The 11,522-nt window shown below is 57.6% G+C and overlaps 2 protein-coding genes across 5 annotated transcripts; both read right to left on the minus strand.

Annotated features, from left to right (window-relative positions):
* Window positions 1-1,470: 1,470 nt before the first annotated feature.
* MOSPD3 (motile sperm domain containing 3) lies at window positions 1,471-4,097 on the minus strand. Of its 4 annotated transcripts, none has more exons than XM_028110150.2 (6): window positions 4,014-4,097; window positions 3,272-3,535; window positions 2,969-3,044; window positions 2,505-2,734; window positions 1,791-1,866; window positions 1,471-1,689 (listed from the first exon to the last, which is right to left on the minus strand). In XM_028110150.2, exons 2-6 carry the CDS (start codon window positions 3,471-3,473, stop codon window positions 1,491-1,493), a joined length of 783 nt encoding a protein of 260 aa, XP_027965951.2. In that variant the 5' UTR covers window positions 3,474-3,535; window positions 4,014-4,097; the 3' UTR covers window positions 1,471-1,490. The 4 variants fall into 4 exon arrangements, with proteins under 4 accessions (XP_027965951.2, XP_027965948.2, XP_087872794.1 ...); XM_028110147.2 differs by having other exon boundaries at window positions 1,791-1,955; XM_088016668.1 differs by lacking the exon at window positions 4,014-4,097 and adding an exon at window positions 3,923-4,003.
* Window positions 4,098-6,412: 2,315 nt separating this feature from the next.
* Window positions 6,413-11,487, minus strand: PCOLCE (procollagen C-endopeptidase enhancer). Its single transcript, XM_088017180.1, is given in 13 exon segments — window positions 6,413-6,654; window positions 6,789-6,806; window positions 6,809-6,835; window positions 6,838-6,925; window positions 6,927-6,958; window positions 7,078-7,155; window positions 7,416-7,646; window positions 7,955-8,090; window positions 8,605-8,729; window positions 9,349-9,423; window positions 9,642-9,900; window positions 10,339-10,447; window positions 11,294-11,487. Coding segments are annotated over 13 exon segments (1,437 nt in total). The 5' UTR covers window positions 11,386-11,487; the 3' UTR covers window positions 6,413-6,487.
* Window positions 11,488-11,522: the final 35 nt, after the last annotated feature.

Consider the following 11,522-nt stretch of genomic DNA (forward strand, 5'->3'; position numbering starts at 1 on the left):
CCTGCTCTCACTATGTCTCTCTCTGTCAAATAAATAAACAAAATCTTTAAAAAATAGTAATAAAATAAGTAAATAAGTAAGTAAATGGGGGCACCTGGGTGGCTCAGTCAGTTGAGCGTCTGCCTTCAGCTTATGATCTCAGGGTCCTGGGTTTGAGCCCCACATCAGGCTCCCTGCTCGGTGGGGGGCCTGCTTCTCCCTCTCCCTCTCTCTGCCACTCCCCCTGCTTGTGCTCTCTCTCTCAAGTAAATAAAATCTTAAAAAAAAAAAAAAAAAGGACAGAGAGAGACACCAGGGATGTGTATGCACAGGGCAGCCACAGAAGCTTCAGGGGAAATCCAATCTGTTGACACCTTAATCTTGAACATCTAGCTTCTAGAACTGTGAGAAAATTAATTTTGGCCATTTAAGCCTCCCCACCCTTCTGTGCAGCCCTACCAAACTAATAGGGAGATTATCCTGGACTGGGGGAGGGGGGACGTGTAATCACTAGGGTCCTTTCAAAAGGAGCAGAGGTGGATAATGGAGATGTGACAGCAGAAGCAGAGAACAGACTGAGTCTTATCTTGCTGATTTTTGTCCCCAGTCAACAACCTGCCAGTGTCACTGGCTGCCCCCTTCCTTTCTTCTCCCTTGCCCTGCATCTGAAAAAGGGCTGGACACATACCTTTCGAGGATCCTCTCCTTTTCCTGTGCCTTAGTTTCTCCTGCCTGGTTAAGTTGAGGTAATGTCAGGCAATGCCATTTCCCCCAATCTTGGCAGGGGACGTTGGTGTTTCTGATGCACTGGAGCTGAAGTCTTTTTTTCTTTTTTTAAAGATTTTATTTATTTATTTGAGAGAGAGAATGAGATAGAGAGCATGAGAGGGGGGAAGGTCAGAGGGAGAAGCAGACTCCTTGCCGAGCAGGGAGCCCGATGCGGGACTCGATCCCGGGACTCCAGGATCATGACCTGAGCCGAAGGCAGTCCGCCCAAACAACTGAGCCACCCAGGCGCCCGAGCTGAAGTCTTAAAGGCAGAGACAAAATAAGGCAGATAAAGGGCCAAAAAGCAGAAAAGGATTCTGGGTATTGGAAGCATCTAGGTAACCCTGGCAAGAGGCTCTGATGGCTCAAGACTATGAGACTGGATGTCTGCAGTAGGCGGGATCAGGCAGGATTTATTTGTTTCTCTGTGGTTTAAGTACATCAGTTTAGGGGTAGGACCCTATGTGGGGGGCTAAAGGGGCCCTTAAAAATCTGCTTGCCCAATTCCCTCATTTTAGAGGTGGAACTAGAACCTCAGAGAAATTCAGTGACTTGCTCAAGGTCACACAGTTTTCCTGGTGTGGCACCAGGACCAGAACCCAGGTCTTCTGTATCCTCACTGGGCCCCTTGACTGCCCCCCCATTCCTGGGTCCCCCTGCGGCTGGGAGGAGGAACTGGAGGAAAGAAGTGGGAAGAAAGGGGCTGCTCCCTCCATTTCTCAGTTTAATTTTAAAAATTTATTTTATTCAATTTGGAAAATGAATACAAATCCCTGGGTGCCTGGGGGAGGGCGGCTGGGCAGGAGGAAGAGGAGGAGGAACTGAGGTGAGGCATGAGCATCAGAGTGGCTGTCTTGTGTGCACGTCCAAGTCCCTGCCCCAGGAGGTGGGGGGAGGTTGAGCAGGGAGCTCAGGTCCGAAGGAACACCATGGTGAGGAGTCCTGGAGAGGGGAGAGAGGACAGCAAGCTGGTGGTGAGCAGCGCTGGGGCTCTGCTGGCCTTCCTCCTAGGCTCCCGCGCCCCTGGCCACTACTGTGCTCACCCAAGATGTACGCTGCCACCAACTTCTGTCCCAGGGAGACGTGCAGGATTTGGGGCAGCTGGCTGCCAAGCTCGTCCTGGAGTGGGAGCAGCAGGAAGGCCACAGAGACTATGCCCGTCAGCAAGAAGAGGAGGAAGGAGCTGGTGGCCAGTTGTGGGGGGTGGTCTGGGAAACAAGGCTCATCAGGAGCTCCACCCCCCTCCTGCCCAGCCCAGGGTCCTCCAGGGAGGAAGCTGAAGATGGGAGGTGTATTTTTATTGCCCTCCAGGGGGCATACTGCAAGTGTCCCCTCCTCCCTGGAGCCTCTGTCCCCACGGCCACGAGAGACCCTTCCCCCTCCGGTCCCTCAGCACTTTTTTCTCTTCACCCTGCCTTCAGTATTGGCTCCTGTGTACATGTCCATCGGGCAAGGGACTCTCTCTCCCATATGCAGCCCACAACTTGGTATGGGTTTCTTATGGAACTGAGCTGAGCTGGTACATGATGGGAAGTACTGAAGTTAGAGCTAAGGAAGAACTTTTCCCTCTAGGCAGAAGCCAGAAACCAGGGAAACTACAAAGTCTGCTTTTTTGCCTAACCTGATATAAAATCTGAACTCCTAGGAATGCTTCTACCAAAAAGCAAAAGACAGAACCAGAAGACCCCTTCATCTCCAACTGAGCGCATCTCTAGAGTAATGCTCAATAACTCAAGAATTCCCATCCCCCAACTCACTCTCTGGGAAGTGTCTGGCCGTGGGTGGTGCTGTCCAGGAAGGAGGCCCTGGGTGGGGCGTTGGGTCAGGCTGTCCCTGAAGCTCAAGGGGGTAGGCTGGGGCCCTCAGAACCGAGGTGATGTCCTTGCGCCCCACCACTCGACCCTCAGCTCCCTCCTCAGACAGCTCAATGCGGAAGCGGTCCTGGACGTCATAGTGGCTGGGAATGGGGGCCACGTGGCGAATCACACTGGTCCCAAAATAGGGGAGAGAGACCCATTGAGAGGAGGTGAGTAACAGGCAGTGATCCAAGTGGATCCAGGCCCCGCCTCCCAGGAGCCTTTCCCTTAGGGATGTAGACAGAGGTGGGGAAAAAGGTTGCCAAGAACCAGGTCTGAGCCCTGTTGACACGGGCATGGTAATTCAGAACAAAGGTGGCAGCGACCCCTGGCTTCCCGGAGTCCCCTCCACCCTCCTCACTCACATGTCAATGCAGGATTGAGGTTTCACATATCCTTCTGCGTCAAACACCGTGTATTTCGCAGGTGCTGTGCACAGGACTGAGGGGTAAAGGCACACACAGACCCGACTATTGCTTCAGAGACAAGTTTGCCGGTGGAGGGACATTAGACTCCCCCTTCCCTTCTACCCCAGGGCTGGACATGACTCTTCCAGTCCGCCAAGGTTGGCTATCTGACCCCACTCATCTCACTCCTCCAGCCCACACAGCCCCGCGGTGTCCTGCCGCCAGACCCAGATCCCTGGCATGAGGCACCCATCCCTTCACCTCGGAAGCGAAGCGCAGCTCCCGTGGGGTTATAGAGGGTCAGCAGCTGCCGGGGTCCGCTCCGCTGGTCCGCCCTGAATACTAGGTCCGGGGGAAAGACGAGGACCGGGACAAGTCCCGAGGGAGGAGGGGCGCCCCGGGACCCCCGCCCAGGAGCCCCCGGGCCCACCAGCTCCTGGTCCTCGGGCGCCCCACGGCGCATGCAGGCTGTGGACGGTGGACATACGAGGGCAGAGCTCAGGGGACAGGGCCTGGAGTCTAGAGCTGGGGGACGACAGGGGAGAAAGGGATCGGAATGAGATCGGGGGGCAGGGCCTGGTCTGATGCTGCCGCCGCTGCGTCGGAACCCCGCTAGATGAGGCTCCCGCAGACCAGGCCCAAGCCCCCCAAGCCCTTCCCTTCTCCAGCTCTGCCCGGGGTCCCTTTGGGCCCCGCCCCAAGCCCGACCTCATGGTCACGCCCACCCCATAAACCCTGCCCCTAGCTGCTCCCAACCCGGGCCTTGTCTCCAGGCCCGGCTCCCGATCTCCAAAAGCCCCGCCCGCCCCACCGCAGGGCCCGCCCCTTCCGGGCGTCCCTGCTCTCCGGCCAGACCCCGCCTGCCTCAGCGTCCCCCTCCGGAACCGCCCCTTCTCCAATCTCTCCAGAGACCTTTATCTGTGCCTCCAACCTCTCCCTGAGCTCGGCGAGCAGCTTCTTCGTGCCTCAGCCTGCGAACGGCCGCTCGCGCTGTGAGGCTTACCTTCTCGTCACTGCACCTGCCCATCAACTTTTGGCCGGACCGAGGCTGCCATCTTCCCGAGAGACCATTTCTACACTTCCGCCGTACGGCCTCTGTCATTGGCTAGGGCGGCCTCGTTTCCGCCGTCAGTTTACGCCGATTGGTGAGTTTAAAGACGTGATTGGCTTGATCCCAGTGGCGTAAAACTTTACGGGCGACTCCGGCCAGAAAGCTCTGCTCTGAGTAACTCCGGGGGACCGGCGGAGGCTGGGAGCTGGGTCTGTTCCTCCCCGCTCCCCACTGTTCCTCCCCACTCCAAGTCACTAGAATCACATCGCAAAGGGAAGCCCTCTTTCTCTATTTTAGTCCCAGGCTCTCCTAGAAGCCTCTGCAGCAATCATAGCAGTTTTCCATAGTACTAGTTGGGAGGTTGCTTCCAGTTGGACTAGGATTGAGGCAGGGAAACTGCAGGGACCCCATGAAAAAGAGCCGGGTTTTTTGTTTTGTTTTGTTTGTTTTTAAGATTTATTAGAGAGACAGCACGAGCGGGAGGGGCAAAGGGAGAGAGACTCCTGAAGCGTACTCCCCGCTGAGCGGAGAGCCTGTTGCCGGGTGAGGCGGGGCTCTATCCCAGGACTCAGATCATGGCCTGAGCCAAAATCAAAATCAGGCGCCCCCAAAGCCATTTTTTCCCCTTTGCTTCTTTTCCAGCTGCTTTTCTTGCTAGGACCTGCACCCCCCACCCCACTCTACACATGCCTCCTGATACAAAAAGCATATGTCCTCCTTGTGAGGAACAAAGAGGTAAGCCTCTTTGGAGGCTTCCAGTACAATAGGTGATACCTAGGGAATGACCTGACAGAACCACCATCATGTGCCTATTTCAGACCACTGGCACTGGATATCTCCAGGCCAAGACCCCCTGGCTTCAGGGAATGAGTGACTTATGAAGGACACCTGGACCCTATCCTTGTTCTGACTAGTTCCTGGATGCCTGAGAGGACACGTGCACCAGACCCCAAGAAAAGACGAGACTCATGCTCTTTTCCTCTCCAAGTCTCCAGAACGCTCAGTCCATCTCTCTCTCTCTCTCTGTATATATGTACATATTGGCTCTCCGCACCCAACCTGCCTGCATCAGGATCTCAGCCCACGGCTCCTCTCCTGAGTCTCCCTTTCCTGCATGGGACTCAGAAATCACTCACATTTGCACAAAGAAGTAGGAGTTACCAACCCTGCCACTTGCATCATCCCACTGAATCTTCGACTCCTTTCACAAAAGAAGTGGCCTCGGCAAGGTGAAGGATCTCACCCAAGCCACACAACTGGTTAGCAGTAGAGCAAAAACAAAGTTCATCTTATCCCAAAGCCCCCCCCAGCAAATGTAGAAACCCCTTTATCCTTTTAGGCTTTTGTTTTCTTGATAGCACAGCTTCATTTGACACCGTGTTTATTTTATTATTTACATGCTCCAGTAGAATGTACTTTCCTCCCCACAAGAGCAGAAACTTTGCTTTGTTTTCTGGTTCATTCCAAAGTGCCTGACATTTGGAATGAACAAATGAGTGACTAGGAGTGAACTTTGAGCTGAGATCCGATTGACGTTAGGAAGCAAGCCATTAAAAATCAGTGGAGAGCATCCTGGATGGAGGGGTAGCTAAGGCAAAGCCCCAAAGCAGGAGGGTCCTAGAAATGCCAAGGAGCCGCCGAGACGGGATGGAACGGCACTTGCACGGGAGACAACAGTGAGAGATGACATAAGGTGGGAAGGTTGGATGCAGGTCACCTAGAGCCTGAGTCTGCAGTAGGACTTTGGATTTTATTCTGAGACGGACGTGAAACTATGGGAGAGGTTTTCTTTATTTCTTTTTTTTTTAACAGCTTTATTGAGATATCTTAGACATATAAAAATTGTATATATTTAAGCTGTACAACTTGAGGGGCGCCTGGGTGGCTCGGTCAGTTAAGTGTTTGACTTCGGCGCAGGTGGTGATCTCAGGGTCCTGGGATCTAGCCCTGCATCGGGCTCCCCACTTGGGGGACGGGGGAGGGCAGTTTGCTTGTCCCTCTCCCTCTGCCCCTCCCCCTACTTGTGCTCTCTTTCTCAAAGAAAATCTTTAAAAAAACAAAAGGTGTACGATATTTGGATTTATGTACACATTGTGAAAAGATCACCACAGTCAAGCTAATTAACACATCTGACACCTCTACGTAGTTCGATTGTGTGTGTGTATGTGTGTGTGTGTGTGTGTGTGTGTGTGTGTGTGTGTTGAGAATAAGGGAGAGTTTTGAGTAAAGGGGTGACAAGGTCTTACATTCTTAAAAGATTGCTCTGTATACTAAACATCTGCTGAGTTTAACGAATGAATGAAATCTCCTAGATGGGCACCCCCAGACCATAGAAATGGAGATGTGACCCCTTCCTCAGTCAAGAAACATTTATTTGGATCAGAAAGGAGTCTCTAGGCTCTGGGCTGGGAAGGCCGGCAGGGGTTTCAGGCCTGGGACCCAGCAGCCCGAACAGGCTGGGAGGGGCACTTCCTCTTGCTGAGGTTGGTGAGGATCTGGTCCTGGTTGGACCGGTAGAGCACCACAAAGCTCTCTGCAGGAAGGACAGGCCCTCTGTTCTCTTCCACCTGGCCCATCATCAGATAACTGGCTCCTGGGGGAGGAGAAGGAGGGAGCGAGAGTGTGTTATGGAGACCTTGTAGACGCACCTACCTCCTTGTCAGAGTCCTTCAGATTCTATCATTTTCATGAGGCTACGTCCTCTCCCCATTTTGCCACATCCGTTACCTTTCTTCATGGGGGGCACTGCTTGCAGGGCACATAAAACTTCAGGGGGTGTCAGTGAGTGGAGACGGCAGGTCCAGGCCTCCGGTTTTATAAGCACCAATGAGACTGACAGTGACAGTGAGGCCCTCTCCTGGGCCCCCGAACCATGGACTTCACTGTTGCGGTCACCACTGTGAGAGAACGGGGGTGAGAGGTGAGGAGACAGGAGGCCAGCTCAGGGCTGGAGCCAGGAGGGGGACTTTGAGCACAGGAGAGGAGGTTGGAGCTGTTGGCAGGGGGGGCTTCTTACCCAGGCTGCTGGAACAGAAGTTGCTCTGCAAGGTGCCTGTGCGGCGGCATTGCTTAGGGCAGGACACAGCGGGCACGTCTAGGAGGGAGAGAAGGTGCTGTTTGTGGAGGGGGACCCACCCAGCAGGTAGGAAGGGCCACTTTCCTCATAACAACTTCACTGATTTCAATTCATTCAGAGCTCCATCCAGCGTTGGGCCCCAGCACCCAGTACCAGACCTCAGTACAGAGCACCAGTGAGTGATGTATGAATGAATGAATGAATGAGTTTGGAAAGGAGGTCTCTTTGAAACACTCTCTTCAGTCTGTGTTCCCCTTCCTTCCCCTTCCCAGACTCACTGGGGGCCCCCGGAGTTGCCTGGGCCTCAGAGGAGGCCTTCGGTTTTTCCGCAGACGGGAGTCCGGGCTTGGGGAGCGCGGTACCCGGCCGGGCATCCTCCCCCTGGCTCCGGGCCTGCCCTTCAGCACCTCGCGGCAGGGTCTTGTAGGAGGCGGAGAAGCCATCCGCCGTGACACTGAGGTCAGAGACGAACTGGACGAGGAGCTCGTTCCCTTCGGAGGAGATGGGACTGCAGGTGGCGGGGCACCGGGGGAAGCGTCAGGGGGGGCTTGTCATCTCCGCCCTGGCTTGGCTGTAGCAGCTTCCTGACTTTGCAGGACCTACTCGCCTCTCGATCCGTGGACCCGTCCTGGTGCCAAGCCAGGTCTCTTGCCTGGTCCCGTACTTGTTCCGCCCACCCGTTTGGGGCTCACGGGTTCAGATCCCGCCTCTTCAGCTAGGCCTGGCCTCTCCCCACCCCCACCCCCACTCCCTTCCCTAGAAAGGCGGAGACGCCCGGACCCACCAACCCCCCCCCCCCCGGTCTGTCCCCTCACCCCCGGGGCCGTGTCGCCGCAGAACTTCCCCAGCCTTTTGGCGTCATCGCTCACGGCTCCGTTGAACACGCTGACCGAGTCGTAGCGGCAGTAGGTGTCCGGCTCCAGGTCAAACTTCCCGAAGGTCAGCGAGATCACCTGTCCGCCGGAAGAGAGGAGGCTGCGCGGCGGGACCCCGGGCGGCTCGAGGGCGCGGAAGCCCTGCATCCCTGGCCTCCTCCGGAAGCCCGGAAGCTTGCGGCAGCCTCCTCTCCCCCCTCCCGTGTCCCCCGGAGCCCCCTCTTAAAGCATTCACACCACCGCTCCGAGGGTCACACGCCCAGGGGAACCCTTCGGCAGCATCTTCCGTCTTGGGCAAGGTCTAGTCCAGGCTCACGCTCGAGGAACAGACCCAGCATCACCTCCAGCGCCACCACATACACACACAAAACACCGTTTATAGATCAGCATTGTGTACCTCGCTCTCGTAAGACTCGTCACAGGTGTGATTTTACATTTTTTGTTTGAGTGCAAGCAGTTCTGGGTCTGTTTTTGCTCCCTAGCGCGAGCTCAATGGTCGGGACATTAGCAGATGGTCAGTAAATCTTTGCTGGCTGCATGCTGGAGAACGCCGCCTGGGTCCCCGAGGGCAGCCCGGGCAGGGGGTCGGTACCTGGTCCGGGGGCGCGATGATGTGCCAGGAACAGCTGATGCCCGGGGGGTAATCGGACTCGGGCCAGTTGGGCGTGGTCAGGGTTCCCTGGGCCTTCTCCAGCCGCCCCCCGCAAAATTGGTGCTCTGGGGAGGGGAGAAAGGAGTGGGGGTGGGAGGCGGTGGAGACCCTCCGTCAGCTCGAAGAGAGCTCTAGGCTGGAAGCCTGTGCTGGAAGCTCGGACGTCTGGGTCTCAGCATGAGGGGACGAGAAGAGGGGTAGGGAAGGGGGAGGTGTGGTTAGCAGAGAGGGGGCTTGGAGGAGCAGGGCTCAGGGGAGTCTTGGACCTCCGGCGCCCAGGCAGGCGGTGGAAGGGGGAGGAGGCATTGGCTGGACACGCTCCCTTCTCTCCCCTCCCCCTGACCCGCGACCACACCGCTCCTCTTCCCCTGGGAGATCCCATCTCCCCGGTCCGGCGGAAGAGTCCCCTTTGCAGGCTGGGGAAGCCCTCACGTTGTGAGGGTGCCCTCAAATTGGGGCACAGCCCCAGAGGCCTCTTTGGGGAGGTCTCTGCCTTAAACATTAAAATGTTTCATGGGGAGACTTCGGCCGCCAGGAGGGGGTGATGGGACCGCAATCGGGAGCCCCGGGCTGGGTGTAGGGTGCTCCGGGTCGGGGGAACCTAGTCCCCCAGCCCGGGGGTGCCCGCCCCCTCACGCCCGTCTGAGGGAGCCCGATTGCGGACGGGGGCGGGCAGTTACTCACCGTCCCAGTAACCCCAGGCCGCCCATTCCACCCGCGGGTCGGTGACCCATTTCCGCCTCGCGCCTGGGGGGGGGCCTGGAAGAGGGGGTGGGTGGGAGCGGGAGGGGGGGAGAGAAGACGGGGAGGAGGGACTGAAGGGGCAGTTAGTGAGGAAAAAGGGTAAGGGAGGTAATGGGGGCCCTAGGCTCTCGGGCGCGGGGTTTGGCTCGGGGTGGAGGTTAAGGCTGGGGGCGGGGCCTGCGCCGGGGGCGGGGCCAGGGGAGGGGGGAAGGCGGAGGTGAGGGAGGTCTCACCAGTGCCTGAGGTGGCCCTCCCGCTGTACCAGAGCAGGAAGCCTCGTCCTCCCGTGCCCTCGTCCGCCGTCATTCTTAGGGTCACCTGGTTGCCGGGGGCGACCAAGGGCGCAGGCCGGAAGGTCCCGCAGAAGCGTCCAAGCCGCTGGCCCGAGGTTCCAGACCCGACAAAGACCTCCAGGGCATCATAACGGCAGGCCGAGTGCTGCTCCAAGTCGAAGACGCGGAAGGAAAGGGACACAGTCTGGCCCTCAGGGACCTGAAGGCGGGGACAGCGAAGAGGACCTGCAAAGTCAGGCCACACAAAACCCAGGCGGAGGGTACTTCTCTTTCCCCAAGCATCTCATACAGAAACCCGGCCAGAACAGGAAGGGACCCCATCAGAGTGCAGAGCAGAGGGCCTGGGCCCCGCAGCAGCTTGTGGCTTGCGCAGGGGACAAGACCTGAGGGCAGGAATGGGGTTCGGAGTGGACGAGCGGGCCCTGAGTTAAGGAAGGTGTGAGGACACGTTGCCACGTGTTATTGTGGGCACTGCCGCCCTCAGTGACCAGAGGGGACGGGCTTGGACTTCCCTGGGAGAAGGGGTGGTGCAGGGACCGGAGTGGGGAGCAGGGGGTCGGTCGGCAGACTGGGTTCCCTTAGCAGTCAGGCCTGGGAGACTTCAACAAGGGGGTAGTGATCAGAAGGGCCTTCTCACCGTTATTGTCCAGATGCACTCCTTATTGGGGGGGTAGAGGTTGGGGAAACCCTCACTTGCCACGTAACCTGACTCCCCGGTCACATCCCCTCCACACAGGAACACGGGTCTGGAGAACAGGAGAGGGGTCAGCCATGAGTGAAGGAGAGCTTGGGAAGGATAGGGTACTGAGGATGGGGGGGGCAGGGAGGGAAGCCAGGGGGATGGAGGAGGAAGGCCTAGGGGATCTGGGGCAGCCTCAGCCAGCCAGACCTGGATTGAGAGGATTAGGAACAAGTGGGGCCAGCAATTTGGCTGTCTCCAACACCCCTAAATCCCCACCCCCACCCCAACAGGAATTCCCGGAATCCTCCCCGGGCTGTTCCTCACTCTCCCCCCTCGCCCTGCCTGGCAGTCGGGGACAGGAGCCGCCTAACTACTTCCAGATGTGGACACAGCCACGAGGCCATGGGGGGGGAGGGGGCGGAGAGATGAGCAGCAGCAATGATGGCCCTCACGTTGAACCTGGAGACCAGATTTCCCCAGCTCCCAACCTTTGCCCTGCTCCTGTTCCTGCTAAATACTTGAGTATCTGACTCCCAAGTCTCCCACTCGCTCCCCCCTCCCCCCCCACCTCTAATTCCCTCCTGGAATCCAGATGTCCAGCTACCAGGCAAGTTCAGGGTCTTGGTGCTCTCAGGTTCCACGGGGGGCCAAGGGTCTGGGTGGATGGGGAGACTTAGGGGACAGGGGACAAAGGGTGGAGGAACGGTGGGGGGGGGGCAGTGGTGACCCGCAGAAGATTGTGGTCTTGCAGTAGGGAGGGAGAACTTGGGGGCTAGGGAAGACTTGGGGCTGCAGGAGATCTGGGGGTGGTGTGTTAGTGAAGGAATCCACAGGATCCACAGGCAAAACCCCCAGGAATCAGGGCTTTTGACGCTCACTCAAGCTATCTGGAAGGTGCCAAGAGACCTACCTGGTATAGTTGGGGGTCTGGCCCTGGGCGAAAGGTAGCAGGGCCCAGGCAGTGAGGACCCCCAAGAGGGAGGCTGTGGCAGCAGGCAGCATGGCCGGGGGGGAGAGGCGCTGGGGTCCTCGAGGCGGCAGCTGAGTTTAGCGGCGGCAGCAGCCGGGATAATCAGTGCCAGATGAGGCGGCCTCGGGTGTGTGGGCGTGGGGACTGGCCAGTGGGGCGGGCGGTGGGG

Source organism: Eumetopias jubatus, unplaced genomic scaffold (genome assembly GCF_037043125.1).
Source record: "Eumetopias jubatus isolate StellerSeaLion01/CBP00866 unplaced genomic scaffold, mEumJub1_p1.0 scaffold_12, whole genome shotgun sequence".
Classification (NCBI taxonomy): Eukaryota; Metazoa; Chordata; class Mammalia; order Carnivora; family Otariidae; genus Eumetopias; species Eumetopias jubatus.